At 35.6% G+C, this 19,250-nt stretch overlaps 1 protein-coding gene across 1 annotated transcript in view; it reads left to right on the forward strand.

Annotated features, from left to right (window-relative positions):
• LOC144967983 (coiled-coil domain-containing protein 81-like) overlaps positions 1-17,796 on the forward strand; it is a 25,624-nt gene extending 7,828 nt beyond the window's left edge. Inside the window, exons 7-14 of the mRNA XM_078905826.1 lie at positions 7,911-8,073; positions 8,844-9,138; positions 10,905-11,012; positions 12,562-12,645; positions 13,107-13,192; positions 14,256-14,334; positions 15,128-15,348; positions 15,925-17,796. Of these exons, the coding sequence (XP_078761952.1) occupies positions 7,911-8,073; positions 8,844-9,138; positions 10,905-11,012; positions 12,562-12,645; positions 13,107-13,192; positions 14,256-14,334; positions 15,128-15,348; positions 15,925-16,189 (1,301 nt within the window). The 3' untranslated portion in view covers positions 16,190-17,796. The remainder of the gene's footprint in view (positions 1-7,910; positions 8,074-8,843; positions 9,139-10,904; positions 11,013-12,561; positions 12,646-13,106; positions 13,193-14,255; positions 14,335-15,127; positions 15,349-15,924) is intronic.
• The last annotated feature ends 1,454 nt before the right edge of the window (positions 17,797-19,250 follow it).

The raw sequence follows: 19,250 nt of genomic DNA on the forward strand, positions 1-19,250 counted from the left end.
TAATAATAATAATAATAATAATAATAATAATAATAATAATAATAATAATAGTATAGTAGTAGTAATAAATAATAATAATAATAATAATAATATATTATTATTATTATTATTATTATTATATTATTATTATTATTATTATTATTATTAGAGAAAATTAATGTTGTTTTCATAGAGAAAGAGAAGAAGAAAACAAACAAATAAAAAAAAACCCACCAACACTATGTTCACATAACAAAGAGTTACGAAGAATGCATTGTACAATTTTGTTGAATTTATTGCTTTCCAATACTGTGATAGGTATATAGATTTTTAAAAACTGGAGATGTACTGGACGTCTTCAAATATCCAGAAAAAAGTATTTACTTAGCTGGCCTATTCTTACAGATTTTGAAAGTGATTATTTTTGTGAAGAATTTTAGGGTGCAGGCTAACTAATTGTATAGATTGCTCTCTATACTCTCTATTTGGGGCTCTGTGGTCTTGTGGTATAACATTCACCTTCAGACCAGAAGGTCAATAGTTCGAGCCCCTCTCTGAGCGACGCATAGTTGGGTCCTTGGAAATGGCTCTTTACTCACATTCGCTCACTGGACTCACGTGTAAAATGAGCGCATGGCCATTAATAGCGTTATCTGACTTACTGGCTTATGGGGCTTTCGCATCTCTACCATCGGATTGGGACGCCTCGGGTGCCTCCACTAGGTCGTCCTTTAGGTCTAACCAACGTTGGCGATCCGAAGCAATCGTCTGTAGTGTATGAAGATCCTCAATGGTATTGAGATTCAGTTGCTGAATCTTCCAATGTCCTTAGATCTTCGTTGAGCCGGATGGGTAAGGTTGTTATTGGCCTTCCTCTGAATGAGTTTCCACTGTTTTTTTTTTTTTTCTGTTTTTTTCTTTCTTTTTTAATACGCGGTCATTGCAATATTGGCAGGGATTTTCGATTCTGGTCTCAGAATATGACCAAAAAGGCGCCATCATTGTTCCAGAATTTCGACGGAGAGTTGTCTTTCATTAGTTTTTGCCAATATGAGGGTCATTTAAATCGATTGATATTTGAAGGACGAGTTTTCTGGCCAAGTTTTTAAATACGAGTTTTTACCAGAGAACGGCAGTTAACTGGTTAAACAAATAATAAACCTCTGAACAAGTGTGTATGAAAGGTGCCAGGCAAAGCAAGAAAGAAAAATACAAGAAAAAAAATATCCCAAAGATCAGTCTACTTTGTGAAGAATATAGGAGTATTAAAATTTCCCGACTATCGGGAGCCTCGGTGGTGTAATGGTAGCACGTCTGACCGATAATAATAGGGTCTGAGGTTCGTTCCCCAGTCGAGGTAGACTGGTTTTTTTTTTTTTAGATGGTTATTTTCTTGTATTTCCCTTTCTTGCGTTGTCTGGCACCTTTCATATACACTTGTTCAGATCTTTATCTTACACCCGTGCCTGCTCCCTAGTTTCTTAAATAAATAAACCATTACTTTAAAAATATAGACATTGTTTGCTTGTTTTTCCCCCATTACTTTAGACTACCACAACGAATCATGCAAACAAAAGGGCTTCTATTGTTTTCTGTTTGCTTTTGCTTATGTTTTTCAAACCCTCTCCACCCTATATTTAATTCATGGTGAAATTAATTGGTTTATCTTAGTTTTAAATCGCGCGTCATATCTTTACTTTTATCCGTGAAATAGCTCTGATGCGATAAAACAGGTAGTTGTGTTTTATGCATTTATTCTTGTACGTACGCGCGCGCGCGCGCGCGCGTGTGTGTGTGTGTGTGTGTGTGTGTGTGTTTCTGTGCGTGTATAAATTGAGACACCTCTCTCTCTCTTTCTCTCTCTCTCTCTCTCTCTCTCTCTCTCTCTGTGTGTGTGTGTGTGTGTGTATGTGTGTGTGTGTGTGTGTGGGGGGGGGGGGGTGTTTATGTATGTTTGAATGTGTTGCTTTCTCTTTCATCAAACTTATTGTTAACTTGATTCCCAGCATAATATTGTTACGATTCTCCCTCTCCATTCGAGGGGAACGGCAACGCAATTTATAAAAATGACTCGATCGAGACCAACAATAATCAATAATCAACAATAGTTTTAATTACATCATATCTTTTTACGTTTGTTTTGAGGGAAAATGAAATAATTCGAAGGAATCATATTATTGTGGTTCGTTGTTCATAAAACACCGTGGGACAATGGGCATGATCTATATTCCGTTTCCATGTGCTCTAGGTCATTGGTCACATTGCAAAGTGTGCTCAAAATGATCCACATAGTGAAAAGAATTCACAGCTTTTGAAATATCTTACATCACGATTGGTCATTTTGTTCAGCTTGACCCACGGGTATGTTTACAACTTTCATAAACAAAGCAGGGTGTTTACATTTATTAAGAAATATCCAATTGTTGGACATCAACAAATCATGTGATTGCTGACTAGGTTGGACGAAAACATGAATATAGATCGCGCCCATTAAAAAGCGCACTTTGTAAAAACGCTGTAACTCAACTCAATTCAAAAGATAAATTAACAAAGATAAAAAAAATAATGAAACAAAAACTAAAACGTGAAAATTGACCAGTAGATTTTTAACCAATCGAAGCAAAGAATTTGTGACACACTTTCAAACGTGCTCGGACAAACATAGTTGGTTGTTTATAAACGAAAATATCTCCTCTCTCTCTCTCTCTCTCTCTCTCTCTCTCTCTCTCTCTCTCTCTCTCTCTCTCTCTCTCTCTCTCTCTCTCTCTCTCTCTCTCTCTGACCATTGTTATGTTTTTATGCCGTCAATTGGGTGACCCGCTATCACACGATTTTCTCGATCAGATTATAAATGTTTAAGTTTACACAGAGCTTTCTGTGTTGGTTCTATTGTCTACTTAGACACGGGCCATCTATTGTAAAACCTGTGTAGATGGCTATGTTTACCAATCACTGCTATTGTTTACATTATGATCACTGTCCGAGAGGCGTGGTTATGTTTCCTTCTACGGGGTGTCAGTTGGAATTCGTAACAAATTTAACAACGCACACGGATGTGAGATCATGCAGTTTCACTTTGATAACAACTAAAATATGGAACATTCTACCAGATTTGTTTTATGAACGCAAATCTCTAAACATTTCAAGATCATACTCGACAAATTTTGGCCTGACCAAAATGTCTTGTATAATTACAAATGCACTATAGATTGTAAGATTGTAAGCCTCACTCCGCGCATAGTTGAGTCCTTGGAAAAGGCTTTTTACTCACATTCTCTCACCGTACTCAGGTGTAAAATGAGTACCTGGCCGTTAACAGCGTTGTCTTTGTCGGGGTAAAATGTAAGCTTGCCTAACAGGTGTCATGTTTCGTTCTTCGTGTTACGTGTTGCTGTTGGTCAGGGACCCCTTGTAAGGCGCTTTGAGCACGTTTAGTGGATATTACGCTATATAAATGCTCTATAAATGAAAATGGTATCGTTTTAAGACCGAAAGAAACTTAAGTACCAAACACGATGAAGAAATAATGTGTGTCGAAGAGAACCTACACGGACTTGAACTGGTAACAATCCATTAGTATCCATAAGTAATTAAGTAGCATGGAGGTGAATGGGTGCACATATTTCTAGCAAGTCTTTTTTTTATATTGGTAGGCTTTTGTCATTGCTCGCCATGTCTGTATTAATAAAGATACAAATCTCAAACTTGCTGTGCACCACTGACCTTTGACTTCGCAAAGTCTCAGGTTTGAGAGTTTTTGCCAAAATGAGGGTTATTTACACCGATTGATATTTGAAGGTCGAGTTTTCTGGCCATACTTTTAAATACGAGTTTTTCCAGAGTACGACAGTTAACTTATTCAATAATATGATCTTAAAATTGAGAGTTGTTGCAAATTTTCTCATAATAGTAGGTATATGCTTTTTTGTGCCGCGTGGTATCGGTGCTATGCAAAAGGTAAAATACTCACAACATCTGCCAGCCGTATAGAACGTAGCAACAAACTCATGTGGAACCTTTAACGTTTATAGTCTGATTGAGAACTAATCAGACAACAGGCTGTATAAAAACAATAACAAAGAGCTGAGTGACGTCAACTTCGTTCCTTATATATATACGTCTTTGAAACTTTCGATTGATGTCAGGTATGCATATTTTATCCAATTAGCTATCGCCTAGAATGTGTGTGAGTGTACCAAGCAACCGCAAACATGTCTTGTCAGTTTTCTGCGGTGCCTAACTTACATCCATTAATGATGAGGTTCACAAGATGATTGTCTATCTTGTGGCTGCGGTTGTTAGGGACGCTTCTGGTTGCCTAATAGCACTTCCTCCTACTGCAGCATCCCTGGTTACGAGTGAGGATATTCTCTGTTTGCATCTGCTGTGTTTCATTCATTGATTTATTGCAGTGACATTTTCTTTCGGTTTTACGATTGATGGCAATGGATCTTATTGAATTTGGATTTTATTTGAGTTTGTGTCATGTCTTTGTAAATATATTTTTTTTTAAAATAATGCTTGAGTTTGTAATTCGACACGTTCGTGTCAATATATTTCTATACCCCGCGGGTACACTGTCGTCCATTGTTTGGTTTCTTAACGGATATGATTACGTTACGAGGAGTTGGGGGTTTTATCAAGGGGGATGCATTGTTTTCCTCTAATGCATTGTATTGATTTTGTAAATTGGATGAATACTGCTGTCACTTAAAAAAAAAAGTACTATCATTTTGTTATTATTTTTAAGAGAGTGGGAGTTAGATTATGGAACGTTCAACTTATGTTTTATATCAAGAAACATGCAAATTTATTTATTTGGGGACTGGTTTTGAAATGGTTTAGATTTAGATTGCGATAAATTTCGACATTATTCTTTGTTTATTTCAACAAAAAAATTATATTGAAATTTTAGGGTCAACATGAATTCATTATTTACTAAATTTGAAGCGGGATAAGAAATAATTGAAATTTGGCAAATGCATGCTGCAAGAACTGAGTTAAACCCTGGATCGTGGATTGTAATTTTCTAACACTGCTACTTCGATAAATATGACTGCACTGAAGTAAATATTCAAACAATTGAAATATTCAATATTGTTGTAATAATCAATACCACTCCCACTCATATTCCTATTTGTTTTCCTGAAAACAATGCGTGTAAAACGTCGGCTAACAATGAAATCAGTACGCTCGACATGACATTCGATCGGTTCCGTCCATCAACAAAAGAGCAAAACACGCAGCATTAAAAAAAACACAACAAAACAAAACAAAACCAAACAAAAACCCCCGTTATGGCTGATTGGTTTGCCTTTCTGCCACCAATTTGTAATCGATTGATCTTTTCTTTGAAATAAGAAAACCATCACTGCATAATTAAACACAAATTATCGTTAGAATCGCCGAGTTAGAACATTGAAATGAATTATTGAAAAAAAAAAAAAGAAAGGGAAAGGGAACTTCACGCCCTCTGTACTTTCCCCTCTTCAGGGGCTGCTGTTGTATCTCTCCATGCACGAATGCTTTGCCATTAATTTATTATTATTCTATGTTCTTTCTCAGCACGATAGAAGAAAAGTAGTCTATGTACAAGACTATGAGAGAAAGATATATAATATCATTATCATAATTGTTTAATGACGTTGCTATTGGATACAAGGTGAAACTTCAGATGCGTGATTTGATTGGCGGACCGAGCTGTACTTTGTATTTTAACCGTCTATTCCATCCCTTATGTGTATTAGTGCAGTAAGAGGATAATAAGTTTTTGCTGTTTTATGAGCCTATGAATAATTGAATATTTATCGTCTTGCCTGCTGCAGAACATTGTAACTATTAATGTGTGATTGAGGACTGTATACTTATTTAATTATAGTATTCCTGGAGTTAAATTTAATACTAGCAAAATGTTTACTTCGACTTGGATAGAAAGACTGGAAACGGCGAAATGGACAACGCGCATGAAACTGCCCCAACTTTTTGAATCTAAAGGTGGATTACTCGAATTTTTACCCCTTATTTCAATAATAAGAAATTTGTCATTTTATTTATACCATTTCTCTTAGCCATCCATAATTTATTTCATTTAGTTTTAATACTGAATTTTACATGTGTGTGGGATGATGCATTTTCCTTAATTTTAGTTTTGTTTATTTGTTTGTTTGTTTGATTTTTGCATTGGTCTTTTATGTCTATTTATCTTCTTTAAAAAAATGACAGCTTCAGTTTTCTCCATCTGTATTCAATAATGACTCTACCTTGATGACTCTACCACAAGTTTCCTAAAAGTGGTTATGATATATACATTTTCATCGCCTAGTTCATTCCGACATAATGCCGTTTCGAGACAATGGGTCACAAATATCATAATATAAGCTTTATTACTCGTACATTTAAACGAGTAAAAGAAAGAAAAGGAAAAGCTTTTATTTGCGATTTAAATTTAATTTACAGGTCGTCACCTTATCTTTTCCTGACCTGTCTACATATCAGGCAAAATTAGGTTTATGCTTCTCTTACTCACTCTATCCCACGACCGGTTGGTCGTCAGGGGGACTCTCGGGATGCAGGCTTCACGATTCGACGCCACTCATCACGGTCTTGGGCCTTCCTCATTAGATTGTTCCACGTCAATCTTGTCCAATCTTGAATGTTATCCTGCCACACTTTCCTCTGTCTTCCTCTTCTTCGGCAGCCTTCCACTGTGCCCTGCAATATTGTCTTGCATAAGCTTTCGTGTCTTACGAGGTGACCAAACCAAGACAATTTCCTTCTCTTTACCATTGCAAGTTGTGGTTCTTGCCTTCCTGCCAGTTCTTTTACTTCGTCCAGAACACTTACATTGGTCCTATGTTCCAAATATAATATTTTTAATAGTTTTCGGTAGCTTTTGAGCTGGAATGCGCGAAGTCTCCTTTCTGTGTCAGCATTCATGGTCCAGGCCTCGCAACCATAGAGGAGTACATACAGTACCAGTTTATGCTTGGTCCACATAAAAAGATTTACGTGTCTCTGATCCAACCGGGTTCCAGTCCTATTGTGAGCTACGCAAAATTAAGTTCTCCTAAAAGGCTCTTTACTCACATTCTCTCACCGTACTCAGGTATAAGATGAAAAACAGACCGGTGACAACGTCGGCGTTCGGGTTGGGGAAATGTAAACGCACCTTACTTTCGTCAAGGCTCGTCCAATATGTTAAGTGCAGCTGATACCTTGGCACCCCCTGTAAAACGCTTCGAGCACACTGGTTGATTTTGCGCCGTATAGCAGAACGTGTATTTTATGTTCTATCATTTACTCTTTGGTGTGTTTTTTTCTGACACTGTGTCCTATGGCTATTTTTTTCCCATTCGCATTATTTATAGCATGTGTATTCAGCGTTTCCTACTCGGTGTCTTGTTTACACTAGGTCACTCATCCAGTAACTGATCATACTCAACATTGCTTGAATTTGTAACAATTCAAGGCAACGTACTGTTAAGTTGCCGATGTCACCACTTAGGTTTGCACAAAATTCCATCACATATTATTATGTCAAAGTGATACTAAGCTGCTAAAAAGCTGTATAAAACTCATTGGATCGTTTAGATTCCAAGATCTCAATACAAAATGGCGTGCCCCATATGTCTCTTCCGTCGGGCTGTTTTTGTTTTTTTTTACCAATGTATTTATGTTTTCATTGTTTTTTGTAGTTGGCTGAAGAAGGGTTTTAAGCCCAAAACGTTCCCGTGTTTTGTAATTTGTTCTTCTTTTGTTTTTATTATTATTATTTTTTATTATTTATTGGAGGGTTTTTTTGGTGTTTTTTGTTGTTTTTTTTCGGGGGGGGGGGGGGGGGCAGGGGGTTTGAAGCTGTTATATTCATTTTTGTTTATTACTCACATATTATGATATGTTTTTCTTATTCATTCTTCGTTCTTTTGTTTTAGGAGAGGTCAAACCCACATCGGCTGTCCGCCAGACTCTTCCCATGGCCACAGCCAATGGTATCAGCCTGACAGAGGATCTCAACATGATGGGATCCGGCCGTAAATCGGGCATGGCCTGTGGTCCTGCTGTGAGGATGTCTCATAGTGGGGAAGGGATGCCTGGGTAAGCTATTAGTGGTCTTTACAGTAACGCCCCCCCCCCCCCAGAAAATAAATTTTAAAAAACAACTGTTGTACTTATTCATTCATTCATTTATTCCTTTGTTCTATATTCATTCATTCATTCATTCATTCATTCATTCATTCATTCATGCATACATTCATTCATTTATTCATTTATTACCTTCATTCCATTCCATCATTCTTTCATTCATGTATGCATTATTAATTAATACAAATATTTATTAATACATTATTTATTCATTAATTAATTTATTTATTCAATTATTCGCTCGTTTCACTTTCATTCATGTAATGGTGTATGTACTTTGGATTGTAATTGAAAATGCTAGATATATTGTTTTAAACTACTACTACTACTACTACTACTACTACTACTACTACTACTACTACTACTACTACTACTACTACTACTACTACTACTGCTGCTGCTGCTGCTGCTGCTACTACTACTATACTACTACTACTACTACTACTACACTACTACTCAACTACTAACTACTACATACTACTACTAACAAAAACTGCTAATTCTACTACACTACTACAACTACCTACTCTACTATACTACTACTACTACTACTACTACTACTACTACTACTACTACTAACTACTACTACTACTACTACTACTACTACTACTACTACTATTTCTTCTTCTTCTTCTTCTTCTTCTTCTTCTTCTTCTTCTTCTTCTTCTTCTTCTTCCTTCTTCTTCTTCGTCTTCTAAACGTCTCCTTTCTTTTCACGACAGACTAAAACCACCGACCCCTCCGAGACTGGCACCTTTACACCGTTCTCGTAGCCTGGAAAATCTTCACAACGGCCACCAGGCATCTGGAGGTAAATCCAAGGGTTGCTCACCCCCTGCCACAGCGTGCGGCCACCCGTCGGCGGGCCAGGAACTGTGCTACCTGTGTCACCAGAGGGCCCGCATGAACGTACCAGTATCTTTTACTGAGGAGAGGAAGAAGAGGGAAGAAGAAGAGGACAGGCTTCTACAACAGTATCAGATTATGAAGGACGCCGAGGAGACTTTAGCAAACCAGGTAATTCATTTCGATTTATAGTTAAAAATCGGGGAGCCGAATATCCTTTGTAAAAAAAAAATAATAAATTGAGCTTTTATATAGCGCAATATCCACCAAACGTGCTCAAAGCGCTTTACAAGGGATCCCTGACCAACAGCAACATTTAAAATGTAGGACGGTACATGACGCCTGTTAGGTGATATTACAAGTTTTTTTTTTTTCGGACAGAGTCAACGCTGTTAACGGCCAGGTACTCATTTTACACCTGAGTACGGTGACAGAATGTGAGTTAAGAGCCTTTTTCCAAGGACTCTGCTATGTACCGAGCGAGGCTCGAACCCAGGACCTTCCGATCGGAAAGCGTGTGTCATACCACTAGACCACATAGCCGCACATGGTGGTGTAATGGTAACACATCCGTCCGCCAATCAAAATCCAAGGAGATGATTCCAATACAAGAAGACTGCTTGAAGATAAAAAGCCTATTTTTATTTATAAAAAATAATACTTAATTAACACAGCCTGAGAAACAGGTTTGAATTACGTTTTATGAAAACCAGATATCAATGAAGATTTTAACCCTCTCCTTACCAGCTATAGGAAAATCGTCAAAATCGTTACGATACAACCAACATTTTTCTTATTCAAATTTCTCTTGTACATCATAAAATTGAAAGAGAAATGAACAGTGTGTTGTAGAGCAGGTTTTGCTAAAGAAATTATTTATCGCAAGAACTTACTACTATTGTGTTTGAGTGATAAAAAATCTATCTTTGTGTTAGTTGGGTGTGAAGTTTTGGTGAAAATCTTGAAAATGGCGGGTAAGGAAAGAGTTAAGATCTAGAGTAGGAGTTTTTTTTTTAGATGTCCAATCAAATTTATGTAATGGTATTATACTAATAATATCACTTGTTGAAGCTGCCACCGACATTTCTTAAGATTGACATGTGAAATAATTATGAAACATGATTTACGTAAAATGCAATTTTTAGGGCACATAAATCGACATAGATAAATGTATTGAACATCTTGCTCTCACAGGAAAGATAGAAGGTAAAAAGAGTAAAGGTAGACCAAGAAAAACATATTTGAATAGTTTGAACAGCTGGATGACAAAGAAAGAGAAGAGTTATATTAGTTTTTTGAGATTATCCGATCAGAGGGATGAAAAACGTACTATGATCACCGATGTCTGGCACAGACTTGGTACTTGAAGAAAGAGAGAGAGAGAGAGAGAGAGAGAGAGAGAGAGAGAGAGAGAGAGAGAGAGAGAGAGAGAGAGAGAGAGAGAGAGAGAGAGAGAGAGAGAGAGATTTACGTTGTCACATTGGAATAATAACTTAAGTCGACCTCGTGTTTTCAAGTCAGTTTGTATTATTTTCTAACGGGAAGTAGAATTCGTGACGTCACACCTTCTCTTCTGATTAAAAACTCATTGGAAGTTTGTAATCAGTCACCAGAAGGACTAATACTAACAATGAATATGTTACATATTGAATCATAAGGTAGTATAACTATGCCATGAATAGGTTACACATTAAATCATAAGGTGGCATAACTATTTTAGTGGCAGGATGTTCAGGCGGATACTTATGATTACGGGTCGTAAAAGAGTGAGGATGTATGATGACCTTTATTGACGTGAATAAGATGCCATCACTCTGAAACCAGGAGATCAGTTGTACAATGAATGCAGGTATCCAGTCCTCCGGAGGACTGGTTTCACACTTCCAATGAGATTGGAATCAGTATTTTGACGTTACACTATTTGTTCCCTATTCCAGGAAAAGATGTATGCAAGACGCCATGACTTACAGAAAGTGTCGGCATTCAACTTGGGTGTTGCCGAGGCTGTGCACGAGAGGAAGAAGATGAAAGACACAGAACCTCAGGTATCTATTTATAAATAATTATAACATTAAAAACCGGTTGGAATTCAACTGGATATTTATATTATATAATTTATTCAATTTCAGCATTTTACTTGATGAAAAATATTTACGTAATAAAGATAAATATACACATCTATTTGACACATTTCTACGGCTTTACCATGTTAAATGAGCTATACTGGGTGTGGTTGGTCCTTTGACATTCCGTGGTGGGCAGGGGGTCGCTTATATATATATATATATATATATATATATATATATATATATATATATATATATATATATATAATATATATACATATGTTTGCCTAAAATAAACCTTTGAATGAATGAATGTTTTCAAAACTTGCTATTTGTCATTGACTTGGAATAAGATTACTTGAGTTTTGTCCTTTCTCTGTCGGAGTCCTTGAATGAGAGGGAAACAGTCAAATATACAGATAGTTAAAGTTTTGAGAGATGATATTTTATTTCTTGTAAATAATCGTCTCCGTTGTGTATTATTTATATTTGTTGTTTTGAATGTATAACGTTAGCATTTGAGTGTGTTCCTCTTAGAGGAATCCTGTGCTTCTTGCTGGATGAGAATATAAGTTGATCTTAAACTATGCACAATGATAGTATGCACTTGGAATCTAAATCTGTTCCCCATTTGTACCATTCCCCTTTATCCTAATATGTATCTTGTGTGCTTTTAATTCTAAAACTATAATTTTTTTTACTATCCCATTTTCTTCCTCTTTACTGGCGCTGAAATGATCTAAATGTGTCGCAAGTACCGCAAAACCCTTAAAAACAAATTTAAAAAATGACCTTCACAATGTGAAATACCCCCCCCCCCCCCCCCCCTTCCAACCCTCTACCCACCTAGGCCATATGGACCAAATTCCCATTTCTTACAGTACAAGTGTCCCTTTTTGTAATACTAGCATTCTTACAATATCCGTCACTTTCTATAGCCAGGTACACATTCATGCCTGAGTCGATTGGGAAAATAATAATAATAATAAAAATAATAATAATAATAATAATAATAATAATAATAATAATAATAATAATAATAATAATAATAATAATAATAAAAATAATAATAATAATAATAATAATATAGCACTTGTATAGCGCATATCCAATTTAAAGTATCACTAACATACACACACACAAATATACACACACAAACACACACACACACACACACACACACACACAAACAGACACACTGTCTCTTGATAATATGCGCCTGGCTAAGAAGCTCACAAAATTGCCACCCGGAAGTATAACGGACCAACACACAAAACTCTGTGTAACCATGAACTTTTATAGTCTGGATAATACAATAACGTGAGAAATACTCATAAACGTGGATAATAATAAAACAATAACAAAGACCCGAGTGACGTTAACTTCATTCCATCTATAGATTGCCCATACGTCTGACAAGGTTTACCGACTTATAAATTGTATAAATGCCAATGTTTTTCATCAGCATGAGGGATTCATCCTATTCTCAACATTTACATTTATTGTCATCCTTTCTTGTCTTCCAAAGCGTGCTTATCTATTCAACCGCCGACCTTTGACCCCATCCAGACTTCCTAAACAGGTTGAATATCTTTCACAGTTGGATTCCCAGGTTTGTCTCTTTTATCCGTTTGTTTGTTGTTTTTAAACTACGAAATTGTGTCTGTGGCACCATAAGAGTGATTTACTTTTGATTTATGCTTCAATAATTTAATTTGAAATTCCCTTCCTTTACTTTCCCCCGCTCTCTATCTATGTATCTATCTATCTATCGATCGATCGACCTATCTATCTTTCTACCTATCTCTCTCTCTCTCTCTCTCTCTCTCTCTTTTCTCACACACACACACACACACACACACACACACACACACACACTCTCTCTCTTATATGTCATCAAACTAACACGAATTTAAAAGGCTTCGAAACATTTACACAGATTGAGGTTGTAAATGCATAATTCGATGCAGTTTAAAACTTGAATCTTGTTGTCAAAATCGATAAAATTTCAAATATCTCAGATTGTTTAATTTACACCAACCAATTGTCAATATTATGTTCTCAATTGTCCAGGTCAAAGAAAAAGAAACGTCAAAACATAAGAGGAAGACCGATGAGGCTTTCTTGGAGAGACTGGAACAAGTACAACTGGCTGAGGAGTAAGGTTTTATTAATGTTTTACACGAAATTAGATATTATGGGAAATAGCAATTAATAATGCTACATAAATATGTTTATTTTTGCTTTATATATTATTTTATATTTACATTTGAAATTTGGGACTTAGAATAAAAACAAAGAGCATACAATGAAAGTTTTTGATGCAAAACTGTCTCCAGCAAAAACAAAACTGAAGGTCTTTTTTCTAAAATTCTATCGCTCCACCCCTCCCCCTATAAAACTCTGCACTTTCTATTTCTTTTTGCTGTTGCAAGAAAGTTGTTTAAGTCTTAATGATGGTGCCTTACCACAAATATGAACTATATTCTAATGCTTGTGGAAATGGGTGGGTTGTGAAAAGGGAGAATAAATGCAAAATGATTGATCAACTTGAATGGAAGTCACTCCAAACTTGGAGGAAAATAGCACGCCTGACCATGATGTATAAGATAAAGAGCAACCTAGTGAGGATATCAAATCCTGATCTTCAAACACCGACACGAACACCCAGGACATCCCACATGGACAGTTTCATCCCCCTGAAATCCACCAAAGACCTCAGAAAATTCTCATTTTACCCCAGAACCGTCATAGATTGGAACGGTTTACTGCCGGAAGTTACATCTCCACCTACTTTAAATTTATTTACAGAGCTTCTAGATCACTGTTGAATTTTCACCTCAATGTTATTGTTCATGGGTGAAGGTGGTCATTAAACGAAGATTCACAAGATTCAGAATCGGGTTGGAAAAATTGTGTTCTCCAAGAGGCGACTTTTTCTGGATTAAGTGGAATTTTGGTTCTACAGGATTAATAACAATGATACTACTACTACTACTACTACCACTACTACTACTACTACTACTACTACTACTACTAGTAGTACTACTACTACTACTACTACTACTATTATTACTACTACTACTACTACTACTAATAATAATAATAATAATAATAATAATAATAATAATAATAATAATAATAATAATAATAATAATAATAATAATAATAATGATAATAATAATAATATTAATTATCATAATATACTTTTATATAATTCAGTTTGGCGCTACAAAGAGAACAATACTTGAAGGACAAAGCAGAAGGTACAGAGACTTACAAAAAAGCTTTAGAGGCACAGGTAAGTAAAATGAAAGGGGAAAGGGAAAAATATGGAGTCAAAATGTTATTTATATTGTCATGAAAAATATTTTGAAAATCCTTTACTTAATTAGCACTGGAAAGGCCTTTGCGATATAACGACCTATGGAAAAGCCTGTTCATGTGTTTTACATGTGTCACCATACAGTCTTGAAATATTTTTTTAAAAATTAGGTCTTGCCTCCGTAGCGGAAGATTAAAATCTGAAAATGATTGTAGCAATTATCAGATGAATTGAATGTTTTATTTTAAATCCTTATTTTCCGTAGACATTTGACCAATGCATTTCAATGAAGCATGTTGAAAAGTGGCTGAAAGAGAAAAAAAACGCTTTTTAAACTCCATCTTACTTAAGTTCTGAATTGAACATCACACCTTTAGGTATAAATATAACTAATCGCCCAAAATCAATATTATGTTAAAATAAACAAAGGCTGAAAATTGAGTTTCCAGTTTAAATTATGAAATATCATTTTAGGTTATATATTTTATTAAACATAATGATTTCATTTCGTTAAAATCAAAATAACAAAATTGTATATTAGTGTTGATCATTCTGGCCTGAAATTTCATATTTGGTGTTTGGTTCACTCCTGACAGAATACCAGTTTGAGGCTTGGGAGAGTAGGGAGGGGAAGGGGGATCAAGCAAAAACCGAGGTAGATGAAATGCTAACACTATATTATTGTCTACAACAAAGATTAGGATAATAACAATTCTTTAAAGACGCAGATTTTTATTTACGTTCTTTTTTCGTTCTTCTTGTTGAACAGCTACGATTCAAACCTCTGCCAATGCCTGAGAGAGAACCTGACAATGAAATATTTGGCAAAAACGACATGACCAATGAGAAGATGGCTGAGAGAAGACGCCGGGCATACAATTTGTACCAAGAGCAGCAAGGTCTGGTGGAACAAAAGAAGAGGGACGCCATTTTAGCGAGACTTGCAGAACAGCAGAAAGAGGAGGACGTCTTGGACAGAGCCAAGAAGGAGTAAGTGTTGTTAAATTATGGATATTATGTTTGTACAACCCATACAGTATAATTGAGATAGAAGGCTAATCACCAAAAAAAGTTTATTCTTTCAGTTGTATTCTTATTTAAGTGATTTAGGTTTATTACTTTCGATCAACGTCTTGGTGTGATACTTCAAATTGTTATGGGCCCAGTGTTGTAGTAGAAAGATGTAATATATTGTCCATAATTGTTTATTATAATATATTGTGAGACTATGTAGTTTTGTGGATTGGATGGTCCTGGGCTTGAGTCCTGCTTTGAATGGCGCATAGTTGAGTCGTTGAAAAAAGCTCTTTACTCACATTCTCTCACCATACTCGAGTATAAAATGAGACCCCTGGCTGTTAACTGCGTTGTCTCTGTGGGAAAAAATTGTAATATTGTCTAACATGCATCCTTTTCGTCCTACATGTTTGGTGTTGCCTTTGGCTAGGGACCCCTTGTATCGTGCTTTGAGTATATTTAGTGGATATTGCGCTATTTAAATGCTCATGTTTTTTTTGTTGTTGTTGTGGATAGCGATTCACAAATCGGTATTTGTTTACTTTGCAGTTTGGTGGACGAGAGATCCTTCAAGCATCAAGTCAGGTTTGATTCCCGAAGACGTCTGGAAACCAATTGGCAGAAGATGGCAGAAGAGAAAAGAGCAAGAGAGCTAGAAGACAGGCTCAGGTCCCTGGACTCCGGTATTCTACTACACGAACAGTGTGACCAATACAACCGATGCAGACAATGTAAGCGACGGGTCCATAATTGTGGAGAGACAAACATCTGGAGTGAATCTCGTTACATCCCTGGTTCCAGAATAATGGTTTGAAGTGGTAGGCATCGAAGTCAAAACTTGGATTTTTAAAACTAATTGTTGGGGATTGTAAGTACTGGTCTTATGAAATATCTTTTATCTGAAGACTTTCGACTTTAGACTAATATTCAGATATTGGAATTTATGTCTGAGTTACAATGGAATGTTGGACTAATATAATTTTTATATCAAGATCCTTTGGTATTCATTTTTAATATTATCACAATAAAAAGTTGGCCTTCGTAAAACGTCTGAATGCAACACCATAATGCTATCATCTCAGAAGGATACCCCTCCCCCCCCCCCCCCCCCCCCCCCCCTTCCCAGTGCGTATTGAAACCCTGTATAACTTAACGATTTTTTTCTCATGCTTTAAAAGAAAAGAGCTACATAGTTCAGCTCTCTGTTCGGGGATTGTATTAAAATCCAGTGCCTGGAAAGATTTAACTTATGATTTATAAATTTTGATGTAAATAAAAAAAAAAAGGGAGAATGAATTGCTGACTGTTATTATCATTATTAGATAACGTCTTTTTTTATTTTGCTTTTGAAAAAAATTAATACACCCCTTTGTATTTTGTTTTAGTGAGATAAGAATAGAAAGATAGGTGTTGATTATGAATGAATGTTATTTTGTTGGTAATATGCTTTATCTATCTATGTTGTATTGTTGTTGTTTTTTGTTTTTTTTTGTTTGTTTGTTTTTTGTTACCAGTGGTAATTGAATTTTAAATCCTTAACGGAGAATGAATGAATTATTGTAAACTTGAATGTTATATTTTCCTACACATATTTTTAAACACTTACAAGTTTTCTGTGATATCAACAGTATTATCTCGTTAAATTGAATTTCCTCTTTGTATTTGATTGTAAAGGCTTTGCAGGTTTATTTTGGATTGTTATTCTTCATCTCGTATATTTGTTTCTATGACTTTACTTTACAAATGAAAATGATATACAAGATTGTTTGAATCGATCTATGTAGAACCACTTTTATTATGTTACCAAATTTTGTGTAGAGTAGAATGCAATCATTTTAAAAATGTGTTTTTAGTGTATTTCTGTATTTTATGCTAATATTGTTTTACAAGATTTAACGATATAACGAGAAGTATTTCTTATATCAAAATCTAAAATTGGTAAAGATAGTCATCTACACCAGTTAGGAAAGTTTTACTCAAACATGTTTTAGCTTAATCTGTCTCGAAATCTACATAAAGATAATAATTTGTTTTTATTATGTTACGAGAGAATAAAAAAGCATTAATTATAGCATTTACTTACATATGTCTACGATATTAATATACACATTATATTATATTGAGTAGATGTGTGTGGACGGATAAATTATCATTTGGTTTGAAATAAATAAATACTAATCGAGGTACATACCATTTAATTTATAGTTATAATTTTATTTTATAATTATATGCAACTCTGGTGTAAGGGACTTGAGGATGTAATGTAATGAATTGCGTCCCTTGTTTCTCACTAATATGAATTTATTTTTTATTTGAATACAACCTATTCATATTGTATAGAGTAACAAATCAGCTGAATTACGCTAGGTGCATTGATTGTTACCTCGATATATGGAGAATAAAGATTATCATTGTGATGTATTACTCTGAGATCGATTTGATTTTTTATTATTATTTGTTATGTGTTGTTTCTCAATGAAACGGTTTATTTCTAGGATATTGGTGAATTTTAACAGGCATCAAAAACACAAACTAAATTTTAGAAAAAATACAATAAGAAAGAAGCCTTCTATTTTTAACCTCACACGTGACTCAACGTGGCAGGATGCTATTATGTCGGGGTGACCCAGACGAAAAATTCAGAGCTTTTAAATCAAGTTGAAAAGGATCACAAAATTCAGGTCTTCTACACATTTTACTTAACCATAACCTCACTCTCCTGAATGAAAGAATTACTTCTACGTAAATATCATTGTTTCCACTTTAACCAGGATCATCTCGACACGATACGGAATAGATACGAATGGATACAAAGCATACTTTGTGATGTAAATATCCTACAAAATAGCTCACAATATGAAGGAACAGAGCATTCAAAGGAATGGAGATTAATAAATGTGAAAATATGCAATGCCCTTCAGTAAGTAGTAATGACAGCGTTGAGGGAGGCGTGGGGGGGGGGGGGGGGGGATGATGTGAAATCACACATAGAGAAGCCAAATGCTACTTTTCAGACCCATTGCCATTCTGTGGAAGGGAAAATATATACATTGCACGAATTTCAATTAAGGCCATCAACTTGATTTTGAAGACAGTTCTATAGTATGACTGTGGAATATAAATTGCATTCCAGGCTTACCTGAGAAAATTTCATTACTTAGTGCAAAACAAAGTTACTCAGGATAAGGTGGAATGACAAAAACAAGAAAGGGCAGAATTTTTGTAGCTTTATTTTTCTAGTGGTTTGATTTGATGCCTTCGACTTGTTGCTAGTTGTTCAAAGTTGAGTATTTGGAAAAGGTTCTTTCTTTACATTTTCTCATCATGCTCGTGTGTAAAATGAGTATCTGTCTGGGAACAATGTTGTCTTTATCTAGGAAACTAAACAAGAACGTTAAGTGCCTTGAGCACAATTTGTGGATATTGTGCTGTATAAAAATCTCAGAAGGCTAGCTGGAGATAAAATTTGAAAAAGACAATTGTGGTGGATTGAGTACACTCTCTGGAACATCAGCACCAGCATTAAAAAGCACTGAATCCGCAGAAGTAGACACTGTGGGAGATGCCTGGGTTATTGGAGGATTGTGGCGGAAAATTTCATGGGACAACATTTTAAAAAATCTGTTTCAAAATAGGGGATAGTCTAATGTGTCCCGGTTTGACTGACATTTCTAACGGTAGCGAAATGTGTAGCGGCAATGTTGCAGAGGTTTATAAATAATAATAAATAAAAATAAAGTTCCATTTATTCATCCCCATGGGGAAAGTTGTCTTTAGGGTCTATTCCAAGGGAAGACCGGAATAACCCAGGCGTCAGCCGCAGTGCAGCGCCGCAAAGTGAGCTAAGGCGAGGTGACTTGCTCAAGGCCATACAG

Source organism: Berghia stephanieae, chromosome 3 (genome assembly GCF_034508935.2).
Source record: "Berghia stephanieae isolate SIO BIC M18660-M18661 chromosome 3, UCSD_Bste_1.3, whole genome shotgun sequence".
In the NCBI taxonomy this organism is placed as follows: Eukaryota; Metazoa; Mollusca; class Gastropoda; order Nudibranchia; family Aeolidiidae; genus Berghia; species Berghia stephanieae.